The sequence below is a fragment of the Furipterus horrens genome, unplaced genomic scaffold (assembly GCF_987537825.1).
Source record: "Furipterus horrens unplaced genomic scaffold, mFurHor1.1.pri manual_scaffold_5, whole genome shotgun sequence".
NCBI lineage: Eukaryota > Metazoa > Chordata > Mammalia > Chiroptera > Furipteridae > Furipterus > Furipterus horrens.
In genome coordinates, this window is record NW_028327175.1 from 182,435,913 (window position 1) to 182,448,922 (window position 13,010).

General features: G+C 40.4%; 1 protein-coding gene across 6 annotated transcripts; it reads left to right on the forward strand.

The window, feature by feature from the left end:
* The first annotated feature begins 306 nt into the window (after positions 1-306).
* On the forward strand, positions 307-7,143 carry BORCS7 (BLOC-1 related complex subunit 7). Of its 6 annotated transcripts, none has more exons than XM_090278524.1 (5): positions 308-460; positions 4,359-4,421; positions 4,513-4,556; positions 5,513-5,539; positions 6,262-7,143. In XM_090278524.1, the coding sequence occupies exons 1-5, from the start codon at positions 350-352 to the stop codon at positions 6,311-6,313; spliced, it is 297 nt and encodes a 98-aa protein (XP_090134650.1). In that variant the 5' UTR covers positions 308-349; the 3' UTR covers positions 6,314-7,143. The 6 variants fall into 6 exon arrangements, with proteins under 6 accessions (XP_090134651.1, XP_090134650.1, XP_090134648.1 ...); XM_090278522.1 differs by having other exon boundaries at positions 310-487; XM_090278527.1 differs by having other exon boundaries at positions 330-487; positions 5,519-5,539.
* The last annotated feature ends 5,867 nt before the right edge of the window (positions 7,144-13,010 follow it).

Consider the following 13,010-nt stretch of genomic DNA (forward strand, 5'->3'; position numbering starts at 1 on the left):
AATGATCTTAATTTATTCTCATAACCCTTTGGAGGCTTTACGATTATTATTTCTATTTTACAGATGAGGAATAATTTGCAGTCACACAAATGGCACAATGGGGACTGTAATCAGGCCTCTAATGACTTTAAACTACAGGTTTACTGAAATTGTCCTCCATTCCCTCCAGAGCTGTTTGCCTGGGACCTGTCTTCTTTACGGTATCAACTGAGCATTATAAATGAATTTAAAGTTAGCCAAGATTAACCCCCGCTAGGCTAGACGCCTCTTCTTTTCCTTACGCTTTGAGGCTCTTTTGGCCCCAGCGACTCGCCATCGCCCGTGCGGAGGCGTATCACTAGCTGAGGTGATGGCGACTGGGCCACCAGATTCGCAGGCGCGATTCGGCCAGTCCGTGAAGGGGCTTCTCACGGAGAAGGTGAACACCTGCGGTACTGACGTGATCGCCCTCACGAAACAGGTGCTGAAGGGCTCCCGTAGCTCGGAGGTGAGCTGCGAGTGCACTCTCTGTGCCTCATAACCCGGGGCACTCCTGTCTTTCAGAGCAGTGGGAAAGGGAGTCGCGTTGCATCTTGGGAATTGTAGGCCGTGAATTGTGGGGAGAATAGAGCTTATTGGCGGAGGGCCAGTGTTGCATTCTGGGATTCGTAGTCTCTTTGGGTCGACTAAAGGTATAGATGGGAAAGGAACTAGATGAAGGGAGTCTGTTTTCCATCCCCGGTCAGGGCACGAAATAGAAGCATCTCGTGAGTGCACAAAGTGGAACAGCAAATCCATGTCTATCCGTCTCTCTGCCCCCTCCCCCTACGCCTTCCCCTTTCTCTCTCTCAATTCAATACATAAAAAATTTAAAAAGATAAAGGGAAAAAAATGAGCCTAGGCAGGACTGCTTTGTCTCACTAGGAAGTCAGAGAAAAAGGGGGCCTTGGAGACAGGTTCAGGGGTTTAGCCCGGGACAACCTGCCAATTGCCCATTGCTTCACTGGTTGCAAGTCTCATAGGGACCCTTAGAATTAAGGAGATGCAGACCTGAGAGAGAGGAAGAGGGGGAAGGGACAGGCGCTGGTGTGCCCCCAGGAGGGAGCACACACTGAACTTTGTCTTTTTACTGGATCTCTTACATGATACTTACACAGCTACAGTTGTTTACATATTTTTGCCATTTCCTTTGGTAGACCATGTCTTACTGATTTTCAGTCCTTCTCAGCCCATAGAGCATTGCTTCTCTCTTCAGCAGACTCTACATAGCTATTTTGTTTGATTAACTGACACTTTCCGTATGTAAACATTCATTGCACAGCATTCATACAGTTAATATTTATTGAGTACCTGCGGTGTGTCGGGAGAGGATGGTGAAACAAACTAAGCCCCTGTACTTAGGAAGCTAACATTTTAGTGAAGAAACAAACAAATGAGACAACACACACAAAATCAGGTCGTTATAACTGCTATGAAGGAAAACAAAGCTGGGGATAGAGAGTGACAACAGGGTTCACCCAAATACTGTAGGTTGGTCAGGGAAGGGGGAAGGGCTTTCTGAGAATGTGACATTTGAGCAGACACTTGAATGAAGTGAGGGAGCAAGCCACGGGGGTATACAGAGGCAGAGAGTTCCGGGGAAGCCGCAAATGCAGAAGCCTTGAGGTGGGACTGTGCACAAGAAACTCATGGAGGCCGGTATAGCTGGTGCAGTGGGAGAGAAAAGTGTGCCAGCCTGTGCCCACAGCACAGTGAATGCTTGTGACTAATGTGCTCCTCTTCTGCACACCTCCAGCCCTCCTCCAGCTGAATTGTGTGCTTAGGGGGCTCCTTTGTGTTTCTTCCTAAACCTGTGTAAGGCACTTAGGCTTGCTATTGATACTACATTATTTAGTGAAATAATATGGAAAACAATGGAATATGAGTACAAAAGAAAGAGGGTTGCTATTGCTATGAAAACTAAGTTGAAAATCAGAAATACTTGTTGGGAGATGAGTGCTAACACAAACTGCTGTTCAGTTAATTATGAGCAAGACAGCGGTAAAAGCCTGAGGTCAGAATTCCTTGAAATATAAAAGGAGTTAGTACTCAGATTGTTTTACAGGTGTATTCAAGATGTTGTCCCTCTTTAAAGAAACCCAAACCGAAAATCTTAGATCCTACATTATGTGTGTGGTTGGCTTATGCAAGAAAATGATGCGCAACGCCACTGAATACATCTGTCGTCAAAGGCAAGCCCCTTGGCCTCCATTATTATACAATGGCTCCTGCATTCCAGGAGATCACAAGTTGTCCCCTGTCTATCTTCTGAGTCTCTCAACCTCCCTCCCCCCTTTTCTTTACTGCCACTTCTGTGGTTCAGGCCACTCTGCCTGCTTGCTTAGAATACTGCCGTGTTCTCCTAACCAATCTCTCGGCCTTCAGTCCCCCCTCTAGTCCATTCTGATTACCACACTTCTAAAATGGTAAATCTGATCAGGCCGCTGTTCTATAAAATTAAGAGGAATTCCAAGCCCCAACCTGTAGATCTCAGCTTAGAAGACACTTCTTTTAGGAAGCTGTCCCTGAACACCTGCCCCTGTAATGGGCTAGACATGCCCCCACCCCCACCACTGCCATGCTTTCAAGGCATCCAGTGCTTCCCTGTCAGCGTTTACCTACCACAAGGTACTGTAGTGCCATTATCCTCTGTGTAACCCCTGATTGTGAGCCCTGTAAGGACAGTGACTGTCTCTTACTGGCATATCATAGGATCTTAGTAAATATTTGTCGAATGACTGAATGAGTAAATGAAGATTCCATTAGAACCCTTTTTTTTTTTTTTGCCATCATTTTGTCAGTCACCACCCTCCATCTGTAGGAGTTTGGAGTTTGCTACTTAAAAGTGGCCACAGGAGGAAACAGGCACTCTCGCACATTGTGAGTGGGAATGCAAAATGGTATAACTAATGGAAGGGGAATTTGACAATATGTAGCAAAATGAAAACCCTCTGATCCAATCATGCTTCTGTGAGTCTATCCCAAAGAAAGACTGGTAAAACGATGCAAAGATATATAAGGTATTTTTTTCTAGCACTGCTCATCATAGCAGAAGACTGCAGACAGCCTCAAAGTCCACATCCTCTTCTGGGGCTTTGAATACTCTTTTAGGACATCTGAACAGTCGAGCGTCTGCAGCCATGAAAGCAGTGCAGAGATTCAGTGATAATGCTGCAGATCCAGCTCAGTGTATATTATCAAGTGAAAATAGCAGGGTGTGGAAGAGGGCTTATAATAGGTTACATTTTAAGTAACAGGAACAGAATGTGTATATATATCTGTCCATTGCTTTTAAAAGGAACATTGTAAAGATAAACCAAAAACTAATTTAAAACATTTATGCATAGGGGAGAGATAACAGGGAGGGGGAGGGACAGGAATGGAAGGTCTTATGTTATTGTTTTGACTTTAGAAGCATGTAAAGGTTTATTAATTTTAAAACTTAAAAATAAATAAAAGTTTCCATGAGGGAAGGACTCTGATGGCTGTAGCAGGGCTCATGTCTCGGGTTAATTTGAAGTCATGGGTCTTCTTTTTACCAGAGCAGGGACGGGAAGGTTGGTAGGACACACGTAGCAGTAGCTCCCTTTACGTGGCTGAACTTAATGCCTGCCAGGATCAGGGTGCAGCAGCAGGCCAGATGCCCGTGTTGATCTCTTCTTGCCTCTCAGGGCTGAGTCATATCTCCTTGACCACTGGCCACCCAGCTGAACCAGACAGAGTTCAGGGCCCAGTAATCAGTGAGCTCATTAAAACCTCACTCCCCATTTCTTTCTTTCCTTATGCCCTAGCCCGGCCTTGCCATCTTTCATGTGGTGGTTTCCCCACTTTACATCTGGAGCTGCTTCTCAGGCCTTCCTCCCCCGCACGCCCCTGGGTCTCATTCCATTTCTGAAGAGCTGCATTCCTTAGAGCCTTTTCAGTCCTTCCCTGACCCCTGCCCTCCTCACTCCTCGCAAACCGCTCCAAATCTCAAATTTGCCTTTAAAGAATCAGAAGTTAGGCTCTCACCAGGCTTGTGAAGCCAAAAGTCTTTTTTGCAGACTTCTTGTAGCACTTGACTCAGAAGCTGTGCAGAGAGCTCAGCAGTTACAGAGCATGGGGTTTCTTAGGCAGGGGCCTTTGTGACAGACATGGAGCCCGTGCCAGAGCTGCCACAGTGACAATGAAGTGGATTTTCAGCATGAACAAATACAACATTATTATCCATTATATTTAGCATGTTTGTAGTTGCATGGGAGAGTGGGGGAGGAGAGAGGGCAGGGGTATAACAGCTGCAGAGGGAAGATTCCAGGAAGTTTGGAAATGTTGAAGATGTCCATTTTATTTTTGCCTTCCAGATGCTAGGTCAGGCAGCTCGAAATATGGTACTGCAGGAAGACGCTATCTTGCACTCAGAAGATGTAAGAAACTTTTATGATTTGGGTTTCATATACAGAGTTTGTGTGGCTACAGGGAAGTGAAATGTTTTTTTTTTTTTTTTCTTCAATGCAGAGTTTAAGGAAAATGGCGATAATAACAACACACCTTCAATACCAGTGAGTATGCCCTCTCTGCTAACTACTTGCTACAAAATCATTGTCCTTGGACTGCTTCTTGTTGCTTTGGTGCTTCTGTTCATTTTCCTATGGAGGCAGGAGTTGGGAGGATAGATGGGGTTGGCCAAGGATGAGCTCCCTCTGGAAAAGATGTCCAAGGTTGCAGAAGTTGGGGTGAAGGGTGAGATCAGGAGCAGAGACCACTTTCTGTGAACCTTTCTGGGTTGATTTGAGGGCTTCTCCCAGGAAGAAGCTGCAAACCCCATAAGGGCAAGGCCCATGCCCAGGACATGTAGCACAGTGCTTGGTACCCAGTAGGCCCTTAATTAGTATTTGTTGATTGTCTGTGCTCAGGCTTTCTCCTGGGGAGTCTGCTCCTTTACTGGTGAGCCAAGTGTAACTGTGACCTGTATCCTGCATTCCCACGTGTAGCTCAGCCCTCCCTACGTGTTGGTCATCCAGGAGATTGTGAAATGTAAAGACACCTTCTCCATTATGATGTTGGATAAAATTATAATTCAATTAGCTTTTGATCTGATTTCATTGTTTTGTATTTTATGTAGTTGATGTTATACTTATGTACTGTTGGAAATGTATGGTTGGGAGTTTAACTCCTGATTTTTAAATAGCTAGATGTTCATTCTCTGGGTGTGTATGTATCAGTTATTTGACCATTTACTCCACATAATCTGCAAACTGAATTTGAGTCATGCATGTAGTTTGCTGGAGCATATCCCACATTCTGTGACAGAATATTATTACCTCTTTAGGTTTAGAATCCATCTTTTCAGTTCTGCACTCAGTGAACAGGTTCAATGCCACAAACTTAGGATAGGATGGACAGAAATATAGAATGTGACCTAAGCTGGAAATTAGTTCTGCCTATATATATCTGGCCATAAATAACTTCTGGTTCACCGAGTTTTCTTATATTTATTTTCCTCTTTCCTTTTCTGGTTTAGGCAAGAAGCTATTCAGAAGAAGTAAGTAACTGCACAGCGAGGGGAGTGGGTGGCCAGCCGAAGCAGGCCAGGGGAAATTCCACAGCTGGTTCCAGGATCGGTGCAAAACTCTGATTGACAAATGCCCCTAAATTGACATACCCTCTGAAAGAGCACATTTGGGATGTAAAGAATACAGGATTTTTCAAAGGCATGCAATGCCAGTAAAGGCTTTCTAAAAGTTACAGTGTATAGAGACCAACCTTAAGAAAACTTTTAGCCCTCACTGGTTTGGCTCAGTGGGTTGGGCATCATCCAGCAAAGCGAAGGGTCACCAGTTTGGTTCCTGGATTGGGGTGCATGCGAGGGGCAACCTATCGGTGTTTCTCTCCCTCTCTTCTCCCTTCCCCCCTCTCTAAAAAAACAAATCTTCTTTAAAAGAAAACTTTACATTGGTGATAATCATTAAGTAGAGTAAATGTGCTAAAGTTATTAACCAGCCTATTTATTTACTTATTTATTTATTTAAAGAGAGGAGAAGGGAGGGAGAGAAACATCAATGTGAGAGAGAAACATCAGTCTGCCTCTAACATGCACCTTGACCAGGGACCAAGCCCACAACCTAGGCATGTGCCCTGACAGAGAGACAAACCCGCGATCTTCTGGTGTACAGGGAGATGCTCCAACCAGCAGCCACACCGGCCAGGGCTACACAGAGATGTCTTTATGGCTTATTTCAGATAAACTTTTTCTCTAATTTCTAGTGTTGAGCAGTCATCGGATCTACAGGACCAGTTGAATCATCTGTTGAAATAGAACGGCTTATAAGAAGGCTTTGCCTGACGCTGAGGAGGAAATATCTACCACAGTGTTGAGTTGGGGGCTTGCTTGATTCTCCATTTTCTTCTCCCGAAGTTAAGTTAGAAAAGGCCTATGATGATGTACAGTTTCTCCTGAAAAGAAGCTAGGTGGTTGAATTTTGGAAGCACTTCTTGAGTCAGGCTAACCCATGCTCTTCTTGAATTTTTAAGTTGCTTTATTTTTTTAAGGTACTGTATTAGTTTGAGATTAAAGCAAAATTAAAAGATGTCTTCATTTTTCCCATAGAACTTTAATGTAAAAAGCCATCTTGTCTAAATGGGATTATAAATATCAGTAATGTTTTAAATTCAGAAATAGAGCTTCTACTGTGAAATTAAGAGAATGATTAATATTCTTTTTAAAGAATTTTTTCTTTTAATCACAAATTCAGGACATTTTAATTTCCTGGTCACACAATGGTGATGGGTAATACTTGTTTTATTTTCTAGTAACTCGGGAGATAATTATTTTATTTCTTATAGCAAATACCTAAGTGAAAATTAGGCAAATTGTATCATATCTGGCCAGCTGCAAACTCCTGCCTTGACCTGCATTCCAAGGGTTTCTTTGTTGTTGTGACTCTTGATTATGTGGCCTTGGGTTCATTTTGTAATATTGCTAGTAATCAGCAAATCCACTTGTGTGACATTGCCAAATGCGAAGGCAGTTGAATTACTGCGTGCAATTGAAGTGTAGGGCTGTGCCTTGGGGAAAACCTTCTGTTTGCAGATATTTACCTATGTTCATTGAATTCATCTTATTAAATGGCATTTTCATTGTCTGTAGTTAAGTCTGAATGTCTTTACTCCATTTAGATTTGAAATGGGACTTTCTTCTGTTCCACTTCAGTTCTTAATTTACTAAGGGGCTGGGGGAAATCAGACATAAGAAAATGAAATTTTCGCTGGGAGGAAAGAAAAAGTCCAGCTTAATTCATATTATATATCATCAAATTGACTAATATCAGATTGCATTTATCCTTCATTGTACATATACATGTTAACTTAAGGTTAAAAACAAACAAATTAGATGTGAAGAAATTAACTTTTGCACTTATTCTATAAGTTTTTATTACAATTATTAAATATAAGCAAGCTCAATTTAACTTAAAAAGAAGGGTTGGAAACTTACAGCAAATGTCAAGAGTACAACATTTGAAGTATTATCCAAGGCTATTACAATCCCTGTTTCTATTCAACATTTTGTTGGTGGCTATGCCTAGGACAGAAATTAAAAATCAGTGTAACTATAACAATGAAGGGACAAAATTATTATTATTATTATTATTATTATTATATGGTAGGATTATCTACTTTAAATTAGACTACTTCTCAATACTATTCATACCAGTAGCACTATTCGTCACATGATCTATCATAGAATTCTCTATAGATTCCTTGGGTAACTTCTGGGACTCAGTAATGGAATGGGGAAAGAACTAGTTTTATAGCTTAGAAATTCTAAGGACTGATTTTTAAAAAACATTTCTCCAACTTAGAAAGCAAAAGTCCAACCATCTAAGTATATAAGTACCAAAGAAGTACTTAAAATGAAAAACAAAAGTATGCTTTATCATACTGGAACACATATGAAGAAGCAGTGATTGCCTACATTATATCTGATGAAATAAATTTCACAATCAAAATGTTAATGGTAAATAAGATTAATGTAAAGATAAAGTTTACATTAAATAATAAAAACTTAGCAGTATTGAATTTAGTCATTTTAAAGACCATAATGCCAAACCACATGAAAGAGAAGTAGCCAGAAATATGAGAACAGACTGAAATATAAACATAATTTAATAGTTTTTCTTTTTTAAAGATTTTATTTATTTTTTAGAGAGAGGGAAGGGAGGGAGAAAAAAAGGGAGAGAAACATCAGTTGCCTCTCACACACCCCCAACCAGGGACCTGGCCCATAACCCAGGCACATGCCCTGAGTGGGAATTGAACCAGCAACCCTTTGGTTCACAGGTCAGCACTCAACCCACTGAGCCACACCAGCTAGGGTGATACCTTGTCTCTTATAGAAATAGACAGGTTACATGGAATTAAATGGTAATCAAATATGTGGAAACAAAAACTACTTCTTTAAATAAATTTTAGTTGTAGAGGATATGCCCCTGGCTGGTTTGGCTCAGTGGATTGAGCGTCGGCCTGCGAGCTAAGTGTCGCTGGTTCGATCTTCCAGTCAGGGCACATCAGAGAAGGAAAACTCTGACTCCAAAAAACCTCCGCTGCCTTGCGGCATACCTCTTCAGGGGAAAGGCTAAGGGAGTAAACCCTGACAGAAAATCCGGAGCCGGAGTCCCTAAGGCGGTTTGACGTTGTAGTCAACACCGGCAACTCCTGCGGCGCACCTGAAGCCAAGCTGTATTGACTCCGTCTTTCCCTTGGACCCTTCAGCTGCGAAGAGAGGGGGGGTCTGCTGCATGGGCAACAGCAGACCCTCCATATCACCCTGCCCAGGCTCTGTAGCTTCAGCTTCGCTGGAGAGGACACTCCAGCGTCATCGCAAGATGTCGATTCAACACGGGAGGAGACAGATACCGTGTCACTCCCGAGTCGGACTGCACAACCATTCTCGGCGGTGCAGGTAGACACTTAAGAAGCTACACCATCGTCTCTCGAGACGGACGGCTGCCGATGATGAGATGAGAGGATATGTTGGAGGGATAATATTTTTTAACTAATGAAAATTCAAGTTCTATGCAAGAAAATTAATGTGATGATATCAAAGTAGTTATATAAAGAAAAACATGCTTTAAATCTGTATTAGGGGTAAGGGTAGAAATAAATTTTTCTTTTTTTTAAGGGGTTTGTGGTTAGAACTGAGAAAGAAAGCAACAACAACAACAAAAGTAACAAAATGGAATAAGAAAACCAAGTATGAATGACAAAAATTTGAAAAACATATGAAACCATTAATTGGTTCTTACAGATAAAAAAATGTCAGCTTCATAAAAATACAGATTGACAGACTTATAGTTGCGTAGAAGATATATAAAATAAATCAGTTAGATTTGGAAAGAGTTATCAGTCAGCTCGATGTTAAAAATTTGATTCCTGTAAGCATCAGAATGTCTGGCTTCTTATAAGAACATAATATTACAAAACTGACATTTAAAAGAGAATATGTCAAGACTCGTTGGGAGAATTAATCCACAGATTGTCAAAAGCAACCAATTAAAATGTCATTTGCTTGTGATGGCTTTCCTGAGACTTTTCTAAACTGTCAAAGAAGATATTCCCATGTACTCCTAAAGTATAGAAAATGATAGTAAGGTACCCAGGTCATTTGCTGAACCAATGTGGTTTTCATTAAAAAAATTAAAAGCAAGATATGAGAAAATTTAAGAGGTTAATTATGAACATAGATGTGTGAGAAACGCTCACAGTACAACACTGGGACACAGGACTTCAGCAGTAACACAGATCTGCAGCTCTGGGTGCAGCCAAAAAGCCAAATCAAGGTGTGCGCCGACAAAATGGAGCTTGCTGGTTTTATCCTAATGCGAGTAAACACTCCACTTCCCCTCTCCCCCTCCTCCGTTTTTTTATGCTGGATACTCCGGAGTTACAATCTAACGCAATTAATTAAATTAACTGAGGGAGATAATTAACTCCAGGTGATCTGGTTATAGGCCTGTCTCCAGCTCTTCTTTGAAATTTCCCTATCTTGTTTGCTGGGCTGTGTAGCTACATTTTCCCATTTCCCAGAGTTTGGTGATGACTATCTCCCCCACTTTTTGATCTCAGATATCCTTTGTCCTCAGAAGCATTTGTGCTGGGCTGCGGAATGTCCCCTTCCTGGTTTGTAAGTGTGCTGATACTGTTAACTCTGGCTCAGAGACCCCTGATTCAAGATTTAATTACATTTGTCCTTTGCTGCTAATTATTTTCTACTTGTTTGGGAGTCACCATTTCCTTGCCCCTTAAAAAATCCTAATAAAATCTCAGAAAAAGTTAATAGAGAAATAGTTTTGAGAATTGCTAAAATAATTCCAGAATTACAAAGTTGAAATAACAGCTTTAAGACACATTGCATGAAAAAACAGTAAACTCAACCTGGGCTGGGTAGCTCAGTTGGTTAGAGCATTGTCCTGATACTCCAAGATTGTGGGTTCAATCCCTAGGCAGGGCACATACACGAATCAACCAATGAATGCATGAATAAATGGAAAAAGAAATTGATGTTTTTCGCCTCTCTCTTTTTCTCCTTTCCTCTCTCTCTCTAAAAATATAAATTAATTAAATTAAAAAAACAATAAAATCATATATTACTGTAATTACCAAAAAGGCTTTAAAAAATTCAACTAGTTTCTTATTAAAATTAAAAATAATTGTTTCTAAAAGAGTATGTTTTAAAATCTAAGAACCAATATATAATATTTGGTGAAGAAGAATCATAGAACCCCAGCATGTTAGAACAGTATGAGGCCTCAAAAAGTGATTAAATTCTGGCCTCATTTTACAGATGAAAAACCAAAGCTAGGAAGATGAAATGACTTACCTAAGGTCACTGAGCTTAAGTAGGTCTTTTGACTATTAGTCTAGCTCTCTATTATGTTACTTTCCTTATAAATAAAAACGAGGGTGCTGCCTGTTATTTCTAGTACTTAATACACAAGAAAGGATCTTGTAAGTAATTGAATCCAGTCTTTGTCCCAGGGCTGCGTCTCGGGCAAGTAGACATGTAGATCCTGCTTGAATGCTTCCAGGGTTTGGGGAATCCTTTACTTAGGGATGCTGGCCATTTTGGAAAGCTCTACGTGAATGATGTTTCCGTGTACTGAACCAAAAGCTGACTTTCTGAACTATCCTGTAATTTTCAGACTAGTATATTCCAAGGTGGGATGTGTGGAGGTACACGCAAGGCCTTGGAGGTAAAGGAAAAAAATGTGAAAATTTCCATTTATGTTTATCTTTTATCTTAAAAAATGAAAATTATCTTTTGCTAATATTTACAATATAGCTTGATATGAGCGTTCTGATTTGGTTTATGGAGCATACTGATCTGCATAACGTCCCTGTCATTTAGCAGGGATGCTATTCAGCAGCAGCAACAGTAACCACAACAAGAACTGGCTGAGGCACTAACCGATCAGAAGGAATGACGGTCACAAGCCGTGTTGTTCAGAATCAGCCCTGCACACTAGATCTTGAGGGAGAACTGGGAATGATTGAATCTGAACTGATAATGGTTTGCTTTATTGCAGTTTATCTGTGTGTGGTTAAGTGGATTTAAGGCTTATCAAATGATACTTATGAATAACCGCAAACTGGAGATAATATAATAAAGCAAGCACAAGTGAACAAGTGGAAATGATAGAGCCTTGCCCTTAACTTTCCACTAATCTGACCCTTCAAGATAATAAAGATTCCATTTAATGAGGAGTGAGAAAGGAACTAATTATATGGGGAGAGTATTTTGTAAACTAATATTTAAGAGAGTTTTCATCATTATGTGATACCCTAAAAAAGATACCTGTAAAAACACTCATTTTTTTTTTACATACTTCATAGTTGGAAATATTCTTATTTATAAAGATATTTCAACAAGGTTTTTCCGATGGGTTTAATTTGTTAAGAAAATAAAAATACAACACCTTCCTATTAATATTTAACGACAGCTAACTGACATTAGGGAAGATTGTTATTGGCAGATGAAATTAAAACATTATAATTTGGCCCTGGCTGGGTAGCTCAGTTGGTTAGAGTGTTGTCCCAATACGCCAAGGTTGTGGGTTTGATCCCTGGTCACGGCACATACAAGAATCAACCAATAAATGCATAAATAAGTGGAACAACAATTTGATGTTTCTCTCTCTCCCATCAATAAATTTTTTTTTAAAATGAGTATAATTTAGTAAATCTTCCATTTAGATATCCTTTCACTTGGAACATTATCTCTCCTTACTGTCCCAATGAACAGATATGCTTGTTACAGTCGCAAGAGGAAATAAGATATGCAGATGTAAGTGTGGAAGAAAAATAAATACAACTTTCTGTAAGATGAAATGATAATAGTAGACACACAAGTGAATTGATCAAAAATTACTAGAGGTTAAGAATGAACTGAGCAAAAGTTGCTTTCCTAAATAAAATTCAAAATTGAGAACTGCTGAATATTGTATTGATTTCGTCTATGACATTCTGGAAAAGGAGAGAGAACAGGTCTATGGTTTTTGGGGTGAGGGAAGGTGTGAACAAAAATGGGGCTATATACGACACCTGACAAGCTCAGGGATGGGGGTAGGGAGCACATGGCAGGCCTGACAAGCTCAGTGACTGAAAGAAACCACACAGGATGGTTTGATAAAAAATTCCTGGCTGGGATGTCATAGGACGTAGTCACATTCCAGGCCTACAGCTTTAGCAAAGATCAATCTTTGCCTTAAGAGAGCCCTATTTTTGTGTATCTAGGGTTACATACCTTTGTATATGTGCTGCCAAAGCGAGCACAGGATAACATGCCTTCGAAATGTCAGAATAGTTTTTTTTCTTTTTAATGTTTAAGATGGTTTTACATTGTGTGTATTTTGCCACAACTTATTTATTTATTTTAATGATTTTATTTATTTTTGAGAGAGGAGAAGGAAGGGAGAAAGAGGGAGAGGAACGTTGATGTGAGAGAGAAATGTTGACTG

Coding starts and splice junctions, on each gene's coding strand:
- BORCS7 (XM_090278522.1), top strand. CDS start 350: ATGGCGACTGGGCCACCAGATTCGCAGGCGCGATTCGGCCAGTCCGTG. Junction 4,422..4,512: donor CTATCTTGCACTCAGAAGAT/GTAAGAAACTTT, acceptor TCTTCAATGCAG/AGTTTAAGGAAAATGGCGAT. Junction 5,540..6,261: donor CAAGAAGCTATTCAGAAGAA/GTAAGTAACTGC, acceptor TCTAATTTCTAG/TGTTGAGCAGTCATCGGATC.